The 18,717-nt window shown below is 42.9% G+C and overlaps 1 protein-coding gene and 1 long non-coding RNA gene across 6 annotated transcripts in view; both read left to right on the forward strand.

Annotated features, from left to right (window-relative positions):
* The window catches only part of LOC307014044 (voltage-dependent T-type calcium channel subunit alpha-1I-like), a 151,717-nt gene that overhangs the window by 24,537 nt on the left and 108,463 nt on the right, over positions 1–18,717 (forward strand). For all 5 annotated transcript variants that reach the window (XM_079641716.1, XM_079641714.1, XM_079641715.1 and 2 more), the window contains exon 2: positions 12,862–13,125. In XM_079641716.1, the coding sequence (XP_079497842.1) occupies positions 12,879–13,125 (247 nt within the window). In that variant the 5' untranslated portion in view covers positions 12,862–12,878. The remainder of the gene's footprint in view (positions 1–12,861; positions 13,126–18,717) is intronic.
* On the forward strand, positions 87–8,711 carry LOC307017028. Its single transcript, XR_013801997.1, has 2 exons — positions 87–8,013; positions 8,426–8,711. It is a non-coding gene; the product is annotated as an uncharacterized lncRNA (long non-coding RNA).

Raw genomic sequence — 18,717 nt, forward strand, 5'->3', positions numbered from 1 at the left:
GCCTCCTCAGGCTTGATATCAGGGCTTTTGTCTGCTGTCTTTGTCTCATGCTTTCTCTCACACACACACTTGAAGTTCTACACAGACGTATGCACACACACACATCTTCTCGCTCCATTCCTCCCCAAGTTTTCAAACTTTTGATGGCAGCTTCCTGTCAGGGCATGAAAACAACAAGGAGAAGATTTCTAAAAGGAGAGGAAGAGACGGTGACGAGACGGTGGGAGAAGAGTTAAGGAGTGCTGACAGATGTTCGACTCAACGCCCCGCAGAGGAGAAAAAGAGGAATGGATGTGTATCACTTCTCCTTCTCCATCACTTCCTCTCCCCCTCTCGGTTTCCTCCTCCCCTTCTTGTTTTCCCTTGTAAAGCCCACGTTAGACATAATTCACTTCAATCCTTTGATCTTAGGGCAATAAAGCTTTTAGGTCATTTGAAATGGAATCCGACAAAATGCAACAGAATACATGAGCAGCCCCTCGAGACGGTGTTGCGCAATTCAAAAGGTTAAATAGTTAAGTCTGAAGAAAGTCTGCTTTAAAGTTGGAGTGAGGAACGATGAAGGCTACAAACTCAATTCAATCACAAAGCCTCTCAAATGAAATCACACAGACTCTCCCGCCATCTAAATTAGGAGGATGATGGTGCTTCGAGCCAATTAAGGAACACCTGTGACAATGATGGCACCCACTGTCCTCATTACCTACTAGTGCCTAGCTGGAGTGTGTGCACGAAGCAGAGAAGAGGAGGGATCAGGACACTGTCGAAAACACACCAAATCTGATGGAAGGCAGGATCTTGCTCACACACACACACACACACACACACACACACACACACACACACACACACACACACACACTGATTTACACCACACATTAGGACAAGTTGACGTTATACATACACACACCTGCGGCCGTGCAGCAGCCTGTCCCTAATGTGAATTGATCGTCCTCAGTCCTCCTGCCACTGTCCGTGTAGTCAGCAAAGAGCAGACAACTGCTTGATCTGGTTTGGAGCCCAGAAACACACACAACACACACTTCCCAAAGCCGACAGGCTGCAGGAGAAGCACTCGTACGTCAGCCGCTAAGATTGACCGTTTGTTTTATTTGGCACGCCTACAAGTATGAGCCCCCTCTGCCTCGCACACACGGGCGGCCTGAGGAAAAAGCATGTCATTTATCAGGGTGAAAGAATGACAGCGAGAGCTCTAATAGTAAATCATTGGCGGCATTATTGGCCCTCCCCTCCCTCGCCACTATGGATTTGTGTTGGGAAGCTGGTTATAAATCAGTCAATAACACACAGGAGTGTGCGCACACAAACTTCCACAAAGCATCGAAGCACAACAACCCCCCCCCCTCCCCACGTCACTTAGCTGACACATACACACAAACACCCCAACCCGTCAGAGATGGTAATACATGTGGTGATAACTAGCCTGTGACAGCCGTTGAGTTTTTCTGGTTGGGATCACCTGTGGGGTAAATCTAGCTTCCTGTCCTCTAGATTATTATAAATAATGTTTAACAGGAAGTACAGGCATAAAAGAAAACTTCATGTCATTGTGACATTGAGTCCTTAATGCTTCATTCAACCTTGTTTTTCGGTTGACATTGCTTCGAAAGTGGACCTGAGCCCGATGTAGTGATGTGTGACAAAACTGTGAAGAGACCCCATGTTGCTTTCTCTTCTCTCCAGTAATGTGTGTTCTACTGGAAAAACAACAGTGAACCAAGAGAAATAACATTTCGAGCATGCACCAGGATAATGGTTCTTTATTTTTACTTTGCTTATAGAAACAACAGTAACTTTTTTGTCGTTTTTATAATTTATTGATAAATTACCGTTTCTACTAGTGTGTGTTTGGATTTTGATTTATTTCTGTTTAATAATGTGTGTATCATTTTGATAAAAGCAGAAAGGTTAAACTTGAAGAGATTGTGTGGCCTCTGGCAGCTTTTGTGTGAACATAAACTGAATTGGAAATAGAACAATTTAATCCAAACACGGCTCTTGTATTGAAACCAGAGAGAGCAGGAGCAGGTAAAAAAAGAAACGGACAAAATAAACTACAAGTCGAGAAAGGTTACTACATGGAAATATGCGCCTTCAATTTAAAACTGCTTTATCCCATTTCCGAATGAGTTTCTTGGGTGTATTTTATATTCCTAAATCGAACAGAGGCTAAACTGAAATAGATTACAGCATTAAAGTTTCACCAAACCATTTTAGCGGTAAAAAAACGGGGGTATTATATTTCAGACTGATGGGAAAATAAAAAGTGGGATTGCAATTGTAAAATCACTGTCTAGTTTCCTCACACTGCGCAGGTGATTGATCCAATGCGAGTCTTTTTGATTCTCTCAAACTCATGACCTCATCTGTGTGTCTTCCTGGTGCCCAATAGGTTCACATCACTAACACAGAACTTAGCAGTACAAGCTGTTAGCATACTGCTTATAGCTTTAAGCCACTTCTCAGTGCTTTAATGTATTGTCATGAGGAATAGTGTGTCACGCAGCAGAGCATGCTGACTTTAAGACACAAAGAGGTGTTTGATATCCGCTCAAACTGTGCATGCTCAAGGATAGTCTCAGCTATTATGCAAAAGACAATACTGTTAAAACAGATTAGGCTGACAGGGCCACTGCTCCAGTGTAATCGACTGGCAAACACTTTTAAAGATGATTTCTGACACAGAGCTCGGTATCCTCTTCATCACATAAAGGCAGAGGCAGTGTAATGGAGATTAGAGTATTAGGAAAAAGGGAGGAAGACGGAGGGATTGAAGAAAGTCAAGAGTTTTTAAAATCAAGTGAGTGCAAGGGAAAAGGGTAGCAGGGGAGTTTAGACGAGATCAAGTGAAGGGAGAGGATGAGCAGATATCAAGACTAGATAATGACACTGAAATTGAAACTTGCATTTGAAAATCCTAAAAGGAAGATGTGAGATTTAAAGGAGAATCAAATAAATCTTTCATCCGTTCCTTAGATCAAAACAAAATAAGAAATCCTGAATTTGACAACGTATATGGTAGAGTACAACATTTATTTATATTTAACATTTTTAAAAGTTTGACTGAAGGGATGTTAACTGTTGACACCTGAGGCCACAATGGGTGTACAAAACTAACCAACCAACCAGCTTGATCAACACTTCCCTCAAGTTAAAACTTTCTTGCTAAATATTTAACTTTATTGACCCGCCACCAGGCTTCAATTCACTATGTAATCTATAACGGTAATGCCCGTTTTGAGGTTAAGCAGTTCACGATTGCAAAAACCTAACGATACAGATTATACGATTATAACCATTTTAACTGCATTATATATTCACACATTGAGGAATTAGGCTGGCCTGTGATCGATTGGTAATGTCTGTGCCAATCTGGCTTTTCTGCCGAGTCAGGATAACAACGCTGGGAGCACGAGATGGATATGACACCCATATGTCACCTACCAACTATAAAACCTTTAAGTGTCTGGATGTGTCTGCAGGTTAACAACCCGTCTCCCTGCACTGGAGACGGGTATTTTCACCTATTTAAAGACAGAGATTTAAAGTACAGAATTTGACAGTAACACAGAAAAACGAATATTTCCGCTGAAATATGGCATATATTAGTGTGGCATTGTTTTCTAATCCTGAAACATGTCGTTTTGAGTACAGTCAAATTCATTAGTCTAATTTTACATTTACAGAGAGTGGTCAATGAAGACGAGAAGATTTTCAAATTTGAGGCATTTAACACAAGTTTGCTTATACAGTATGAAGCAAAGCTGCCATTGGAGTTGCCTCCTTCCTAATTCCACCACCAAGCGAATGAAAAACAGCATGATCCATGAGAGGATCTAGGAGGGCTGAGTTTCCCTCAAAATCATGTGGCATTACAATACTTTTGTCTCAGCTCTGTGTAATGTATCTTATGAAGCTCAGCGCAAGTTCAGGCAGGAAGACCTATCACTTCGTATTGCGCGTCATGGCAATACTCGCTCCCTTCACTAAAGGATAGGGAGCGCCACTCCCCACTCCTCAGCTAACCTATCACTTCCCTCCATTCACAAGCCTAATCATCGCACCTGTTAATCCCTCTATATATGCTCTCCCCTTTTCCATCAGCTGTCTTCCAGGTGTCAACGCACAAGCAGCAGCAGGGCTTCGTCCCAGCTCCGGGTATTGATCCATCAACTCCGCAGTCTTGCGGATTAAGCTACAGGGGGCGTTCCCCAGTTGGCTAGCGGTTCTAGCCGGCCACCCCGCAAACCCGGATGCGGAAGAAAAAGACAAGGATACTGAGCTCCACGGAAGTTCCTCCGGCTTAATGGAAATGAGCTACTTCAGGCAAACAATTGACACACGCCTTCAGTCTCTCGAGAGGGCATCACTGGCATCAGGGCCGCTCAAATGCGGCGCTTCCGGCCTTCACGCGGAACGGGCCCTCATCGCTTGCGAAGCTTCACCCACTTCCGGCTTCAACCACAACCCCTCTTGCAGGCAGGCAGGGCTCAAGCTACATCTCATCGAAGCTACTCCTCCTCCCGGCTCAGTAGCAGTACTGGTCTCTAAGTGCGTCTTAGGTGGCAAGCAGGTAGTGATGGCGAGATGAAGCCTTATGAAGCTTTGAAGCTTTCCAGCAATTGGTTCGCAAAGGGTTCATGTCATGAGGCTTCATCATGGGCTTCATTTGAACATAAACCCCTGTCGGTCAAAGCGTGTAAAACAGGCAAATTGGAAATCTCAACAGTTGCGCTCTATCTCATACCGAGTTTTCAATGAGTAAAGCCTTAGAATAACTCTAAACAACGGACATAAAATCCTATTTTCATGTTAACAATATTGTTTTCATTCCAGTTGAACGATTGTGATTGAAAAGCCGATAGGAGGCTGGTAAACATTGCAAGAGGGATTCGTATTCCTTAATATTATTCATAAACTTAACCACGTTGTAGCCTGAGAAGGCTAAACCATATCAGGAATACATTTATTAACTGCATTATCTCATTTAGCTGTAGCTTCTATAAGCAAACCCTGCGGTCGTGGGTCGGCTGCTTTCCAGCGAGCCACAGCCCACACGCTGAATCTACCCAAAAAAACAAACAAAACCAAAAACACTGGATATATCTTATCTGCATTTATTCATTTACTTATTCATGTTTTATTCCTACATTTATTTATGCTGTATCTATTTATACTTATGACATTTTCCGACCTCTATATAAGTGAGGGTCTGAGCTCTTTTAATTCCATCGTGTCACCAGCGGACCCGGGTACAGGAGGGGTAATATGGTTTTGTTATACATCCATGGGTATTATGAGCGTTGTGGCTCAACGGTTCAAATGAATCGCTTCCCGAAGCAGTCACGTGGTATCGACAGGCAGCGAGGTTCGCTTGTCATCGATGACGTCACTGGCCCAAAATGATACAAGCCTCGATACATGCTTCACAAAAAGATTGGGGATTACTCGACACACGCTCCGAAGCCTCGGCGCAATACGTAACATCACTACTAGCAGGTTCAGCGCACAGCAGGCTCGCCTCCTTTCCCTGCGCCTCACCGCTAAAACAGGTAAGAAAAGAGAAGAAAGAAAAGAGAGAAAGGAAAGAAGGAGAAAAGAAGAAGAAAGAGAAAAGCAAAAGAAGAACGAAGAAGAAGAAAGAGAAAGAGAAGAAGAAAAAGGAGAGAGGAAAAAAGAGAGAATATCGTTGCTTTAGTTTAGGGTTAAGGTGAGTTCCAGGCAGTGTCGGGTGTAACGCGTTACAGCATGAGTTATGCAGTTCGGGTAACTACTACCCGTCACAATGCTCAGTAAGTACCGCAGTTTCAAGCTTCACACAGCCACGGATGCTGCCCATCCGTGGTTTTTGGGGGTTTCTTTCAGGGAGAAAGAGATGTTCATGTAAGATGATAAAAGACAGTCTAATCACCCAACCAGCACATCAGCATCTACGTCTCACCGTGGCGTAATTAAACTGCTAATTAAGCTAGTCCTATACCAGGGCTCGATAGTAACGGTTGCCATTGGCAACCATTTGGAAATGTCAACCACTTCTTGGACTTTGGTTGCCATCAGTGGCAACCAGTTTTTAACATAAGAAATAAGGATAGCAAACGTGCACCCCAAAATAGATAAATGTTCATATTCGTTTTTAAGAGTGATATTTAATTGTTGTGACCAGTCGGAACCTGATACTTAAATTGCACGTGCATTGGCGTGATTACAGAGCCAGAAGCGATGCACGTTTACTCGCGTGCGCGGTGCGCCGCGTGTTTGTTTTAAAACAAAATGGCGAAGCAAAAATAAGTTGCTTGACTGTGATAAAAGTTCAGCCAACACCTCAACTTCTCCAATGAATGTTCAAAGTGTTTCAACTGATGGAGCGTAAGGTAAAACCCGAACGAAAAACAAAGAGGAATGTTTTCTATTCACTCCGGTAAAAGTTCCTTCAAAATAAGAGTCCCGATCTTATTACTACAAAATAAAAGTGCAAAACGAAACTTTACCATAGAAAATGGTTGCATTAAATTATAATCACTCTATAAAAAGGTAACACATTTTAAATATAGTTAGACATATTAAAGGTAATTTACAGCATCAATAATTAATATCAAATGTTTAACTATGAATGGTTTTCATTTATTTAACATTAGAAATGTATTAGTCTGGCCAATCCAAGACTTCATGCTGAAGGGCCAATGGGTCTATGGTGGGGGTCAGCACAAAGGTCAAGAAAACCCACATTTGAAAGGGAGACAACGGATGATCAAGAAACTGGTGACTTGCTCAATTCATTTGTGAGGGATCTATGAAGACAGGACAACAGCAGCACTACTGGTATTTTGTATACCAGCAATTGAGGGTGGACAAGTTTACTACCACTTAGGTTCAAATAAATGCGTAATTACTATTGTAAAGCATTTGAACATTCTCGTGTCACATGTTCATTATTAAGTGGATGTATAACCGTATAGCATCTTAATTATTTAAAATATAAGGTATCAAAAAGGGCAACCGTATTTTCAGTTGGCAACCAAAAGCGGATGCCTGGTTGCCAGCCTGGCAACCACTTTAAAAAGTTAGTGTTGAGCCCTGCCTATATCATGGGTCATGTCTCAGCATTTACCTAAGCAAATATTATTTCATGCTGCTCATATTGCACTCATATATTTGGTTCATGCTCACATGGCTTATGTTAAGCAGGGTATGATATTCATGCATCATTGTACTCAAGCACAGCCGCATTACATTGTCTACATCTCCCTCTTCGCCGGGCATCGGCTCGTGCCGGCTATCCAAGATCTCTCCAGTTTACCTCTGGTAAACATGCATATAACTGGTGGTGGTGTCTTAAGAGCATTTCAGGGCTCGTTCAGGATAGGTGCAGCAAACCTGCCGCAATCAAGGTAATTGTTCCTCTTCCCTACAACAACCGCTTCTCATCCTACATTCGTCCAAACGCCAGTGCCGTGCTGGCTATCCAAAGGTCTCTCCAACCTTCAAATTGGTACGTATCCATATAACTGGTGGTGGTTCTTAGCATGTCAGCACGTATATTCGCCCCGCGGCTCATGTTTATCCTTGCATGTCTAACCCTGTACGTCCAGGTTGTAACCTTCGGGTCTGTATAAAATGTGTCCCTGCGAAGTCAGGTTGCCCCGTACCTCCGGGATGCCCTGTACGTCCAGGATGCCCCGTTCGTCCGGGATGCCCCGTACGTCCGGGAAGCCCTGTATGTCCAGGACGCCCTGTATGTCCAGGATGCCCCGTACGTCCGGGATGCCCCGTATGTCCGGGAAGCCCCGTATGTCCGGGACGCCCCGTATGTCCGGGATGCCCCGTACGTCCGGGATGCCCCGTACGTCCGGGAAGCCCTGTATGTCCAGGACGCCCTGTATGTCCAGGATGCCCTGTACGTCCAGGAAGCCCTGTACGTCCAGGGAGGATGCCTAAATCCCCACATGTACTAACCTCTCTTTTCATCCATAGATTTCCACTGCATCCCACAAGGTAAGATTTCATCACGTTCAGTACTTCATACCTTCACTTCTTTTGGGGGTTCATCGGAAACGGTTCTTCCCTTCCCGAATGACATCCTACAAAACCTGGGCCTAATCGCCAAACACCATTTCATTCACTTGTTATAAACTGTCATCATTATGTTTCATTTATATAATGTGACCCGATAATAAACATGTATTCCATACATCACGTCTCTCCTGAGTGAAATGAAGCTCAGCGCAAGTTCAGGCAGGAAGACCTATCACTTCGTATTGCGCGTCATGGCAATACTCGCTCCCTTCACTAAAGGATAGGGAGCGCCACTCCCCACTCCTCAGCTAACCTATCACTTCCCTCCATTCACAAGCCTAATCATCGCACCTGTTAATCCCTCTATATATGCTCTCCCCTTTTCCATCAGCTGTCTTCCAGGTGTCAACGCGCAACCCTCCTCCACCCCTTCGCCTCCTGCTTCCAACTCAGGGCCAAGCTCAACCTTCTCCCTTCCAACCGGACCTAACCACTTATCACCACCACCAGTGTCTAGACCCAGGGGGGTTCATCGGAAACGGTTCTTCCCTTCCCGAATGACATCCTACAAAACCTGGGCCTAATCGCCAAACACCATTTCATTCACTTGTTATAAACTGTCATCATTATGTTTCATTTATATAATGTGACCCGATAATAAACATGTATTCCATACATCACGTCTCTCCTGAGTGAACTAATGTTGACCACGTTATGTGTTGCTCAAATTCACTATCAAATTGATGTCTGTGCTGGTGCTGCCTCACTCTGAGCGTATCTACAATCTGACACACCATGAAGCTTTTAAATGACTCCATGCTGCCCTGTGACAGCCTGTTACAGATAGTGTTGATGCAGCATGTTCTCTGCCTCCTGTACTTTCTCAGTAGAAATATCCGAGGTGCGCTGCTTCAGCAACAACGACTGATTTAGTCTTTTTTACTTCTTCCTTCCTCCTGGGTCTTTTGTGATGACATTAAGTCAGACTGCTGTAATGTACGAAGCGGCGCAACTGAAAAGAAAACCAGAATGCAGACTTGATCATAAACAATGATCTGAAAGGAAGTATTTATTTTGAACTGTCCTCTACATTTTATCCAAATCTATTTTGAACAGGATTTCACTGTGAATGAAGTCCATATTTGTTGAAATGTTTAGATATTGCTATGGCACTCTACTAGATGTATTAAAGTTGACTTGGCAAGGTAGAGTTGCTGAATAGGAATTATGTTCTTCTCTATTATGCAAGAGTCATATTTATCACATTTTAAAAGACTATGTTATCGTGCTGTCATAAAGCCGGCCATGTTATTGAGAAGCTTTATACAGCGTGCTCTCTCTCATTGAATATATTGATCATCTGAGTAACCAGGTGATGTGTTTTTTTGATCACTCAGCAATAGGTGTTCGTCTTGGATCACTGAATGAAGCATTGCCTCTGATAGCTGGGGAGACAGGAAGTGTGTTTGTGTAGTGTTTCCATGGGATGTGTAGCCCTAGTTGTGTCCTCTAGGGCTTCCTGCCCTGACGTGATTCTAATAGCATTAGCCACTGTCTGCTTCTGAATTCACTGGTGCATTATTTTCCTTCCAACACTCACACACACGCTTACACACACATTAGAACCAGGGGACAGAACCAATCATTGGGGGTCTTCCGCGTCTTTTCTCATATGCTGTTGTTTATTTTTCAACCCAGTCGCATACAACTTTGTGTGTGTGTTCTGAAGTGATAATATTGTGCTTCCTGCACTGTGTTTAGAGACAGTGGGGCAAATTGTTTAGGAGACGTTAAGACCCGGTGCTGTCTTAAGTCGGTGTGACAATCCTGGCTGTTTGTTGGTGCTGTGCTGGGCTAAGCATTCTCTCAAATCACCTGACAAACAGAGGCATTACCATACAGTACACACCATGCACACACAACCCAGCCCAGCTTTATCTTTGCTCAGACTTCTGGAACTCATATTGCAAAATTACACAGAGGCACTTCTTTAATAGCTTGTCCCTGTTGGATTATGTGCTACAACGTGTCAAGTCCAGCATCCTTCCTTTTTGCAGTGGATCTGGGCTGTAACACAACTGGCTCTCTTCATACAGAGAAGTTAAACCTGCACCACCAGTACGTTTAGTGCTTTAAACGGTACGAATCAGAAACCTAATGCTAATAGCTGCTGTGTCCTTCTGGAATATGTGTCATGTTAGCTTGCAAGAGCCATAGAAGTCTACCAAAATGTGTTGTGTGACATACACTATTACACATGTACATTAATTTTACTGGTTGCTTTACAACTAAATAAACGTTTGTTCTTATTGCAGCAAGGTCTAATATTGTTTAACGAATGACAGACACATGTCACATTCCAAGTACATTAAGGGTTATCTATCATTCGGAAACATTCATATGCGTCAACAACAGATTTCAAAATAGTGCACATTTTTTGTTTTAAGCCACCCATGCCTTATTTCGAGCCCCCACTTTTAAGTTCACTCGGTGACTCACTGGGAATTTGAGTTATTTCTTGCATCCCCTGGGAGTCACACATCATATGTAAAAACAACAGTGGAGGAGAGAAAACACTGCGTTTCCCTCCTGTTCTTCAAATTGGCATTATGAGCTGATTGAAACAGAGAACGTGTCGCCCCAAACCCCTTATGGATCCACACAGTATGTTTTTCTCTCTTGTTTTCCATCCAGCCTCTTCTGTGTCTGCCTCAGACTGTCGCAGTGAGTGTGTGTGGGAGGGGGAAAGCAAGTTTTCTCCACGGCTCATCACAGCCTTTAGCTCATGGTGCAGCTAAATGGGTGACTGTATATCCGCTATCCCAATTAAGGGTGTTAATGTGTGACAGTGTGTGTTGAGGAAGTGTGGATGCGTTTATGTGAGTCATTGCTAACACAAGAGTGGTAGTCTTTTCCTCTCTCTCTCTCTCTCTCTCTCTCTCTCTCTCTCTCTCTCTCTCTCTCCCTTTCTGTTTCTTTGTGTCACACGTGTTTGTTCATCAGTCGTCATCAGAAAAAAAAGAAGCTTTCGCAGCTTGCAGGAATAACGTTAAATGAGCGGAAACATTACAGTTCAGAGAAGTAAGATGACATATTTTAACATGATAACATATTTGATACTAATGCCATTTTTCCCTTTCTGCACTTAAGACATTCACAAGAAAGGACAGATAGTCTTAAACAGATTCCACAGAACACACTCCTTGTAACTGTCACTGCAAAACAGCCTCCTGCCTAATTGTAGCCACCCATAATAGCTGCAGGGTCCCTCTAAGAAAGCTTTGTCGTGGGAAATAAAACACAGCAGAGTAAGAATACACTTCCTTCCTCCACAGGAAGCAGCTGTTGCCATGGTACAAATCAAAAAAGGTAAAACAATATGTACTTGCATAATCAATGGATGTGCGAATGATTATAAGGCGGGGTGTGAGATGTATGCGAGTATCACTACGTGGTGGGCGACTTTCTAATGATTTTGATATCTCCATCTGGTTTTAACATCGCGTCAGAGGATTAGTTTCAGAGCTGCGATGGATGCAGGCTACTAAATCACCACCATCCTATTTTCTTGTAATGAATAGCCTTTAATATCATTACCCGAAAATAAAAGAAAGTATGCTCTTCCACTAACACATAATCCTCCTGTAGGATTTAGTGCAAGCAAACACATTGACTCATGCGTGCACATAAAGGACTCCACACCCACGCATGCTTGTAGTTATTTGCACAGACATGCAAATATCGCATACTAAAAATGAAAAGTGTATCATTTGGGCTTGGTGTGTCTTACGCATTCACTTAATGTTACTTCTGTGCTTTAGTCCAAGCGTTAAACCACAAGTGTGTGTGGTTGTGTTCGTGAGCAAGACTGCATATGTCCAGTTATGCTCAAGTCCAGACTGTAGCTTGGCTCCTTTTTCTTGCTGGCTGCTACTTTTGGCTGCCAGTTAAAAGCAGGAAGAATACCATGTCCAATATGTTATTGTGCATTCACTTAGACTCCATCTGCTCATGGTGGACTTATTTGCCTGCTCACCAGTTTAATGATCAAAAAGTTCATTCATTCAAAGAGTTTCTATCTTTCTTTGCCCTTTTCTAATACGTATTATATCGTGTATGCTTTTGAATCCTTCAAAACTCAAGACACTACTTATTTTCTCGGCTTACACGACATTTCATGTGCTGTAGTCTCTTTTGTAAAGGCGTCGAAATACTTGTCTAAAATTGCGCCTTGGATCTCACAAAAACACACAGTACACATTCTGTTTGTGTTTTTATGAGTGATACATTCACAGATAAAAGAGAATCCATTCATGAGCTAAGTGGTAAGAGATGGAGAGCCATTTCCTCTCCCACAACACTGTGATGGGGCTAAATGAATCGTCAATGAATGCGCAATGACTGTTGACATTGATTTACTCTCAGTTGTCGTTTCCCTCTGTCTGTGTTTGATTGCGAGAGGTGATGGTTATCAGTACGCAATGCATTCTGTTATGCAGACAAGAGAGTTTTACGATAAGAGCATTTGCTTTGCGCGGGGCGAAGAGAAAGTGAGAGAATGATGGGGCTGGGAAGCAACACATTAAATATTGAGTTGTTAGGTGATGTTATGACACAAGGGGATTTGGTGCGATGCGGGAGTGACGGCATCGCCAAAACCCAAAATCAAACTTTCAACCCATTTAATTGCTATTTATTTGCAGCCTGGTAATTAAATCAAATCAGTCATTGTGTCAGGCAAAGTCTCTTGTGGATCTTTATTGTTTGTGACAATGTGATAATCATTTCATTCCTCTAACCCCACTGTCAACTCGCGCTGTCTTTCAGATCTCGGCTGGGTTGCCATGACGAGCGAGGAGTGTCCTGTGTCGCTGGGGAGCATTTCCTCAGCAGGGCCAGGGCAGAGTGAGGAGTACGGCTTGGCGCAGACTGATGACATCATTGAGGAAGTGGGTGCAGATGATGACGTCAGCATCGGCAGTGACCTGAGCACTCTCGTGTTGCCCTTCCCGGAGCTGGCACCCGTGGTCTTCTTCTGCCTGAAGCAGACCACCTGTCCTCGCAACTGGTGCATCCGTATGGTCTCCAGCCCATATCCTTTTCATCATACTCTAACCCTTATTATTCACCTGTCCGTGCATCAGCTTAAAGCGATTGTTTATTTTCAAATATTTAGTGGTCCTCGTGCAATGCACTTTACATGGTATCTGTTTAAAACACCTTCACTCACCATCATTAACTTCATTCCTAACCTCTTCTATTCATTGGACCGCCTTTCATGCAACATCTTTTCATCTGCTCTTCTAACACTGGTGCGTCCGTCACTCAGTCAGTCACATCATTCAGTCTTTTTAAAATATATATTTGTTCTGCCTATCCGTCACCCACTCTGACTCTGAGTCAGTTTTTCTCTGTTTTGAATTATTTTAATACATTTTTTCATCCATCTTGACTCTGACCCTTCACATTTCCCCTCACTCCTTTATGGATCTGTACCATATATAACAGCAGGCTTCTGAGAATCTTCTCAAAGTAAGTGTGTTTGACATCCTTATACAACCACAACTGCATTGATCAGCATTGCACCGCTTGAACAATGAAAAGCGTGTGTGTGTGTGTGTGTGTGTGTGTGTGTGTGTGTGTGTGTGTGTGTGTGTGTGTGTGTGTGTGTGTGTGTGTGTGTGTGTGTGTGTGTGTGTGTGTGTGTGTGTGTGTGTGTGTGTGTGTGTGTGTGTGTGTGTGTGTGTGTGTGTGTGTGTGTGTGTGTGTGTGTGTGTGTGTGTGTGTGTGTGTGTGTGTGTGTGTGTGTGTGTGTGTGCGTGTGTGTGTGTGTGTGGTATTTATTTGCACCCGGAGAAGCAATTGTCTGTTTTCTGACCACCCTGCTGTTGGCAGTGATACAAAGGACAATGCTTCACATCAGGGACAGACAGGATCCAATGGGCTGACTGTCACAATGCTGCAGGAGCGTGTGACTTATTGTCATGTGTAAGGAATAGCAAACCTTGAGAGGCAAATCGATTTTTGAGCTTTTTATGCACTTTTTAATTCACTGCTTTTGAAATATTTTATAATGAAACACACCTTAATAAGTTGAATTTTACAGATTAAACTGATTCTGTTCTCACCCTCTGAAGTAAATTAGGGCAATTGTCTGGTTTCTCTTTTTCACTATTTGTCTCAAGCCTCTCTTCAGACCTGCCATCCAAAATCAAAATGTACTCGTGCAACTTATTGATATATTTGCCTTACGTTATCTTTACACGGCATGTGCAGTTAATGAATAATGTTTGAGGCATCAGCGAAATAGAAGAACAATATGACCCAGTACATCTGTGCCTACTGGAAAACAATGTACTGAGCTACTCAAATTGTATACAACCACATAGCAGAACAAGAAATGTTGCAGTTAAATATATAAAAACCTACAGACAATGAATTATGGATCACAAGGTATACGTTTCTTTAAAGCAATTACATTTGAGTAAAAGTCTGGATATACACATTTTAGACGGAAAAGGACTGAGGCATTCAGGCCAAAGCCCATGAAAACCCTTGTAAGTCAGGAGTTTGACTTCATTTTCAACCCGCGCCTCTAGCGGAAGCCCTGTGAGGATAGACCAACAGCATGGTAATATGTCTGTACACAGACAAACAAATGGGTGGCCAGAAAAATCAAGAAGACAGTGTAGGAAGTCGGAAAGATAAAACTGGGCAGCGAAACCTTCTGTTTGCCTTTCAGACTCCATCTTTGATATTTAGAGGAAAAGAGGTTTCAGAAGGATTTTACACTGCTTGCTAATGGCTGAGCTCTGCTGCTCTCAGTTGGCCCCGAGCCACAGGGTAAAGCATGCCGCTGCATACTCACACTGCGCACACACACTCTCCAAATCTTATTTCCCTTGTATTTCCACCTCATGGGTTCGTGGACACCCGTTGTGACAGAAACTGTGAGCATGTTGGAACACAGAGAGGCGCACCTGTGTGTTTAAGTGTTTGTGTGTTAAAAAATATATATATATCGAGTGTGTGAAGGTGAATACGGTTATTTGTGTGTTTATAGTCTCAGAAAAAGTTTGCAATTGCTTTTATCTGAGGGGATTTTCCCCGTGTTGGAGTTACCTGGAGAGCCGAGAAAACGCGTAAACACACACTCTGGTCACCATGCTGAGCTGATACTTTTGCCTATTGTGACTGCGTCAGTATTCAAGCTGTGTGTGTGTGTGTGTGTGTGTGTGTGTGTGTGTGTGTGTGTGTGTGTGTGTGTGTGTGTGTGTGTGTGTGTGTGTGTGTGTGTGTGTGTGTGTGTGTGTGTGTGTGTGTGTGTGTGTGTGTGTGTGTGTGTGTGTGTGTGTGTGTGTGTGTGTGTGTGTGTGTGTGTGTGTGTGTGTGTGTGGTGCCAATGTTTTTGAGTTTGAGTTTCAGAGGGAGAGAATGTGCACTCAAACCTCGCCTGGATACTTCCAATTCTTTTCCCTTTCATCGTGTTTTACTAGTGAATTTGAAAAAACCTATTTAAGTTATGAATCTGTAAAATAATCACGTGTGTGTGATGGCAGTTTATTCACAGGCTTTCTGCGCTTACTTGAGTAAGAATAGGAAGATGTATTTAGTGCTTCTACTGTGTGTGGGACTTAAACTGGAGCAGGAGTTTGATGTACAACAACCATTTGTACCAGTTTGAGTGTGTGTATCGATCGCACTAAAGCAGACTGTATTACAGTAGCAGTCAGTATATACTGTATAAATATGTTAGACTGCTTATGCACCGACAACATATGAGCACGATATTTTTTTTCTTCAATGATCAGCCTCATTGCAACGTCATCAAATAGTGTTTTGCTTGTGCTCAGTGCGGCATGTCTGAAGTCTGGATGTATGTGTGTGTGTGGGGGGCAAAAAGTGGGTGTTTTACCATTTGCAGATCAATAATGTTCCTCACCACACAGTAGCTGGGAAAGGCATTTGGTAACACACACACACACACACACACACACACACACACACACACACACACACACACACACACACACACACACACACACACACACACACACACACACACACACACACACACACACACACACACACAGATGCTCTCCCACGCTTGCCTGCAGCAAAGCACCAGGAGCACCTCTCCATATTGCACCCCACACACTTCTTCTCCCTCTTCCCATTGCTTTTGCTCTTCAGAGAGCACGCTCACACCATGCAACGTAGATGAAGTTTAACCCTTTTGTGTTGTTTTTTAAACTCATTTTATTAATCTCACCTCAGTACCATTTGTCAAGTCCATTGAAATTGAAGTGTATTTGATTTCCATGACTGATTCTTTCAACAGGGTAGTGTTTATCGTCTCCCTGCTTTTCCATTTCTGTTAACCTTGTCCACTATTTTTGAATAGTCAGAAATATATATCTGTAGATTTCGGTCTTGATCTTGGTGGAAACTGCCATGTAGGATCATTTTGCTGTCTTGGCAATCCACACATATATCTCAAAGATTTAGTGTTGGATACTTTATACTAAATACAATCTACAAATTAAGGATGATGAAAAGAATTTAAAGTGGACCTATCATGCTATATTTTAATAACATAGGGTAGGACCATACCTACATAAGGCATATTTATACTTTTTTTCTTTTTCAAAATACCAAACAGATCATGCATTTTAGCCATTCCTCATTTCGCTCAATTTAACACTGTCTTTGCATGGGCTGATTCTGTGAGAACAGCACCATCTACAGGCCTGGCATATGTACTACAGCGTCTCCAGCGCTTTCCGACGGCAATGTCCGTGGCTCTCTCCTCCTGATTGGTGGAGTTGGCCCAATAGCCGTAGCGCCACTTCTGTGACCTCACAGAAGTGTTCAAATCTGGATCAGTCTGTATCAGATCCGTTGCAGCCCCTTTTTAAGAGATTTGGGTATGGAGGAAAATAGAGAGGGTTGTGTTTTCTGACACTTGGTGAGTTCCCTGGAACACCGGGGACACACATTCATGTATAAAAGACATACAAAAGTGCATTTTGCATGATAGGTCCCCTTTAAGATTAAACTACTTTGCAATATGTCAAGTAGTTCAAACTAGCCTGACCTTTACTGGCTGCATCATTAAAATCATGAACACATTAATGCGTCAATAACAATATTCAATAAGGTAATGTCATTCTGAAATGGGCCATTCTGCATACGTATGTGGAATTAGCCTTGATTGCAGGACAGAAATAGCTGAGTATTTCTAAAATGTGACATCGCCTCTTTTTCTTAAGTAAATGATCTGAGTAATTCTGCTGACAGATACATGTGTACATATATTTTGTAGCGTATCCAGTTATGTCCTGCATCAGCAGCTTTTCCCTCCTCTTAATGTTGGATTTGACCCGTTTAAGGATTCTCTTAATTCAAGTCATTCCTCTTCAACTGCTTACTCCATCATCTCCTCTTCTCCGCTGCAGCACATTCTTAGTTTTCCCCTGGTCAATCTTAACAAATAGAGAGGAATAGAAGCGCAGGGTCTTATCTAAGTGGTGAAGATCGACTCCCATCATTGCCTTTTTCTGCAGATCAAAATGAGAACATGTCAGGTCACTCATACTCCATTAAACCTCAAATCCTATCAAGTCCTATCGACTCGGTGAAACCTGACCGGTCAACAGTTACTCTAGAGAAGCAGTTGTTCATCACCTACACACAAACATCTTCTATTTCGTGTTATGCTATGATCCTTTTGGCATGCACAGTCATTTTTGTTTAATTTCATAATACATAGAGCAATAATCTCTCCTGGTGAAATTATTACCATTGGGTAACGCTCTGCTGAACATTGTGCTTTTTCGGGGACTTTTTCCAGAATTGTGGTTATAATTGTGCACATATTTCAAATGGGCATTTTTTAGATTTTTTTCTAAAGTGGAAAGGCAGGGTAATTACTTGCAGCACACAGCATTTCAGAATGCAAATGTGCTGACACTTGTATAGAGTTTATACACACAGAATTGAGTAGTATAGCTCTAGGCACCATTATTTTTTTCCGCCATCCTAACATTTTTACATTTGTATGAACTTATATATATTTTCCCACTTCTCCCCCCCCCCGCCCTCCTCCTCCTCTCTCACGTGTTTTGCACCTACTCTTATCTTTTTATCCCTAACCTCCTCTTGGTGCCTCTGCTTTTGTCTTGCCTCTCTCTCTCTCTCTCTCTCTCTCTCTCTCTCTCTCTCTCTCTCTCTCTCTCTCTCTCTCTCTCTCTCAGAGCTCAGTAACTATCCTTCTCCTCACATTATCTCCCTCTCTCCCTTACCACTCTGATTGGCTCCTGTGGTGTTTGAGCAGAGTTACCGGCCTCTGTGGCCCATGATCCTATGTGGCCCTGACAGCTTGTTATCTCCATGGTGACGGATGGCTGAGGCGTTGCCGTGGCTTGCTTTTAACTACTGCTGAGGATAGAGCGCACACCTGGGGCACATTACCCACTCTCTCGTATCCTCGCTCCCGCTCTTCTCTTCCTCTCCCCTTCCTCTCCTCTTCCTCTCGACTTCTACTTTCTGTCCTGTTTTCTGTGGCTGTAGTTGGAAAGCTGCTGTGGGGCTATGCGGTAGATGTCTTCTTGTGCTATGACACTTGCTGCGAGGTGTGATGGATGCGTGTGCATGTAGATGTTGAATGGCTGTTTCCCTTGT

Source organism: Notothenia rossii (assembly GCF_949606895.1).
Source record: "Notothenia rossii genome assembly, chromosome: 8".
Classification (NCBI taxonomy): domain Eukaryota; kingdom Metazoa; phylum Chordata; class Actinopteri; order Perciformes; family Nototheniidae; genus Notothenia; species Notothenia rossii.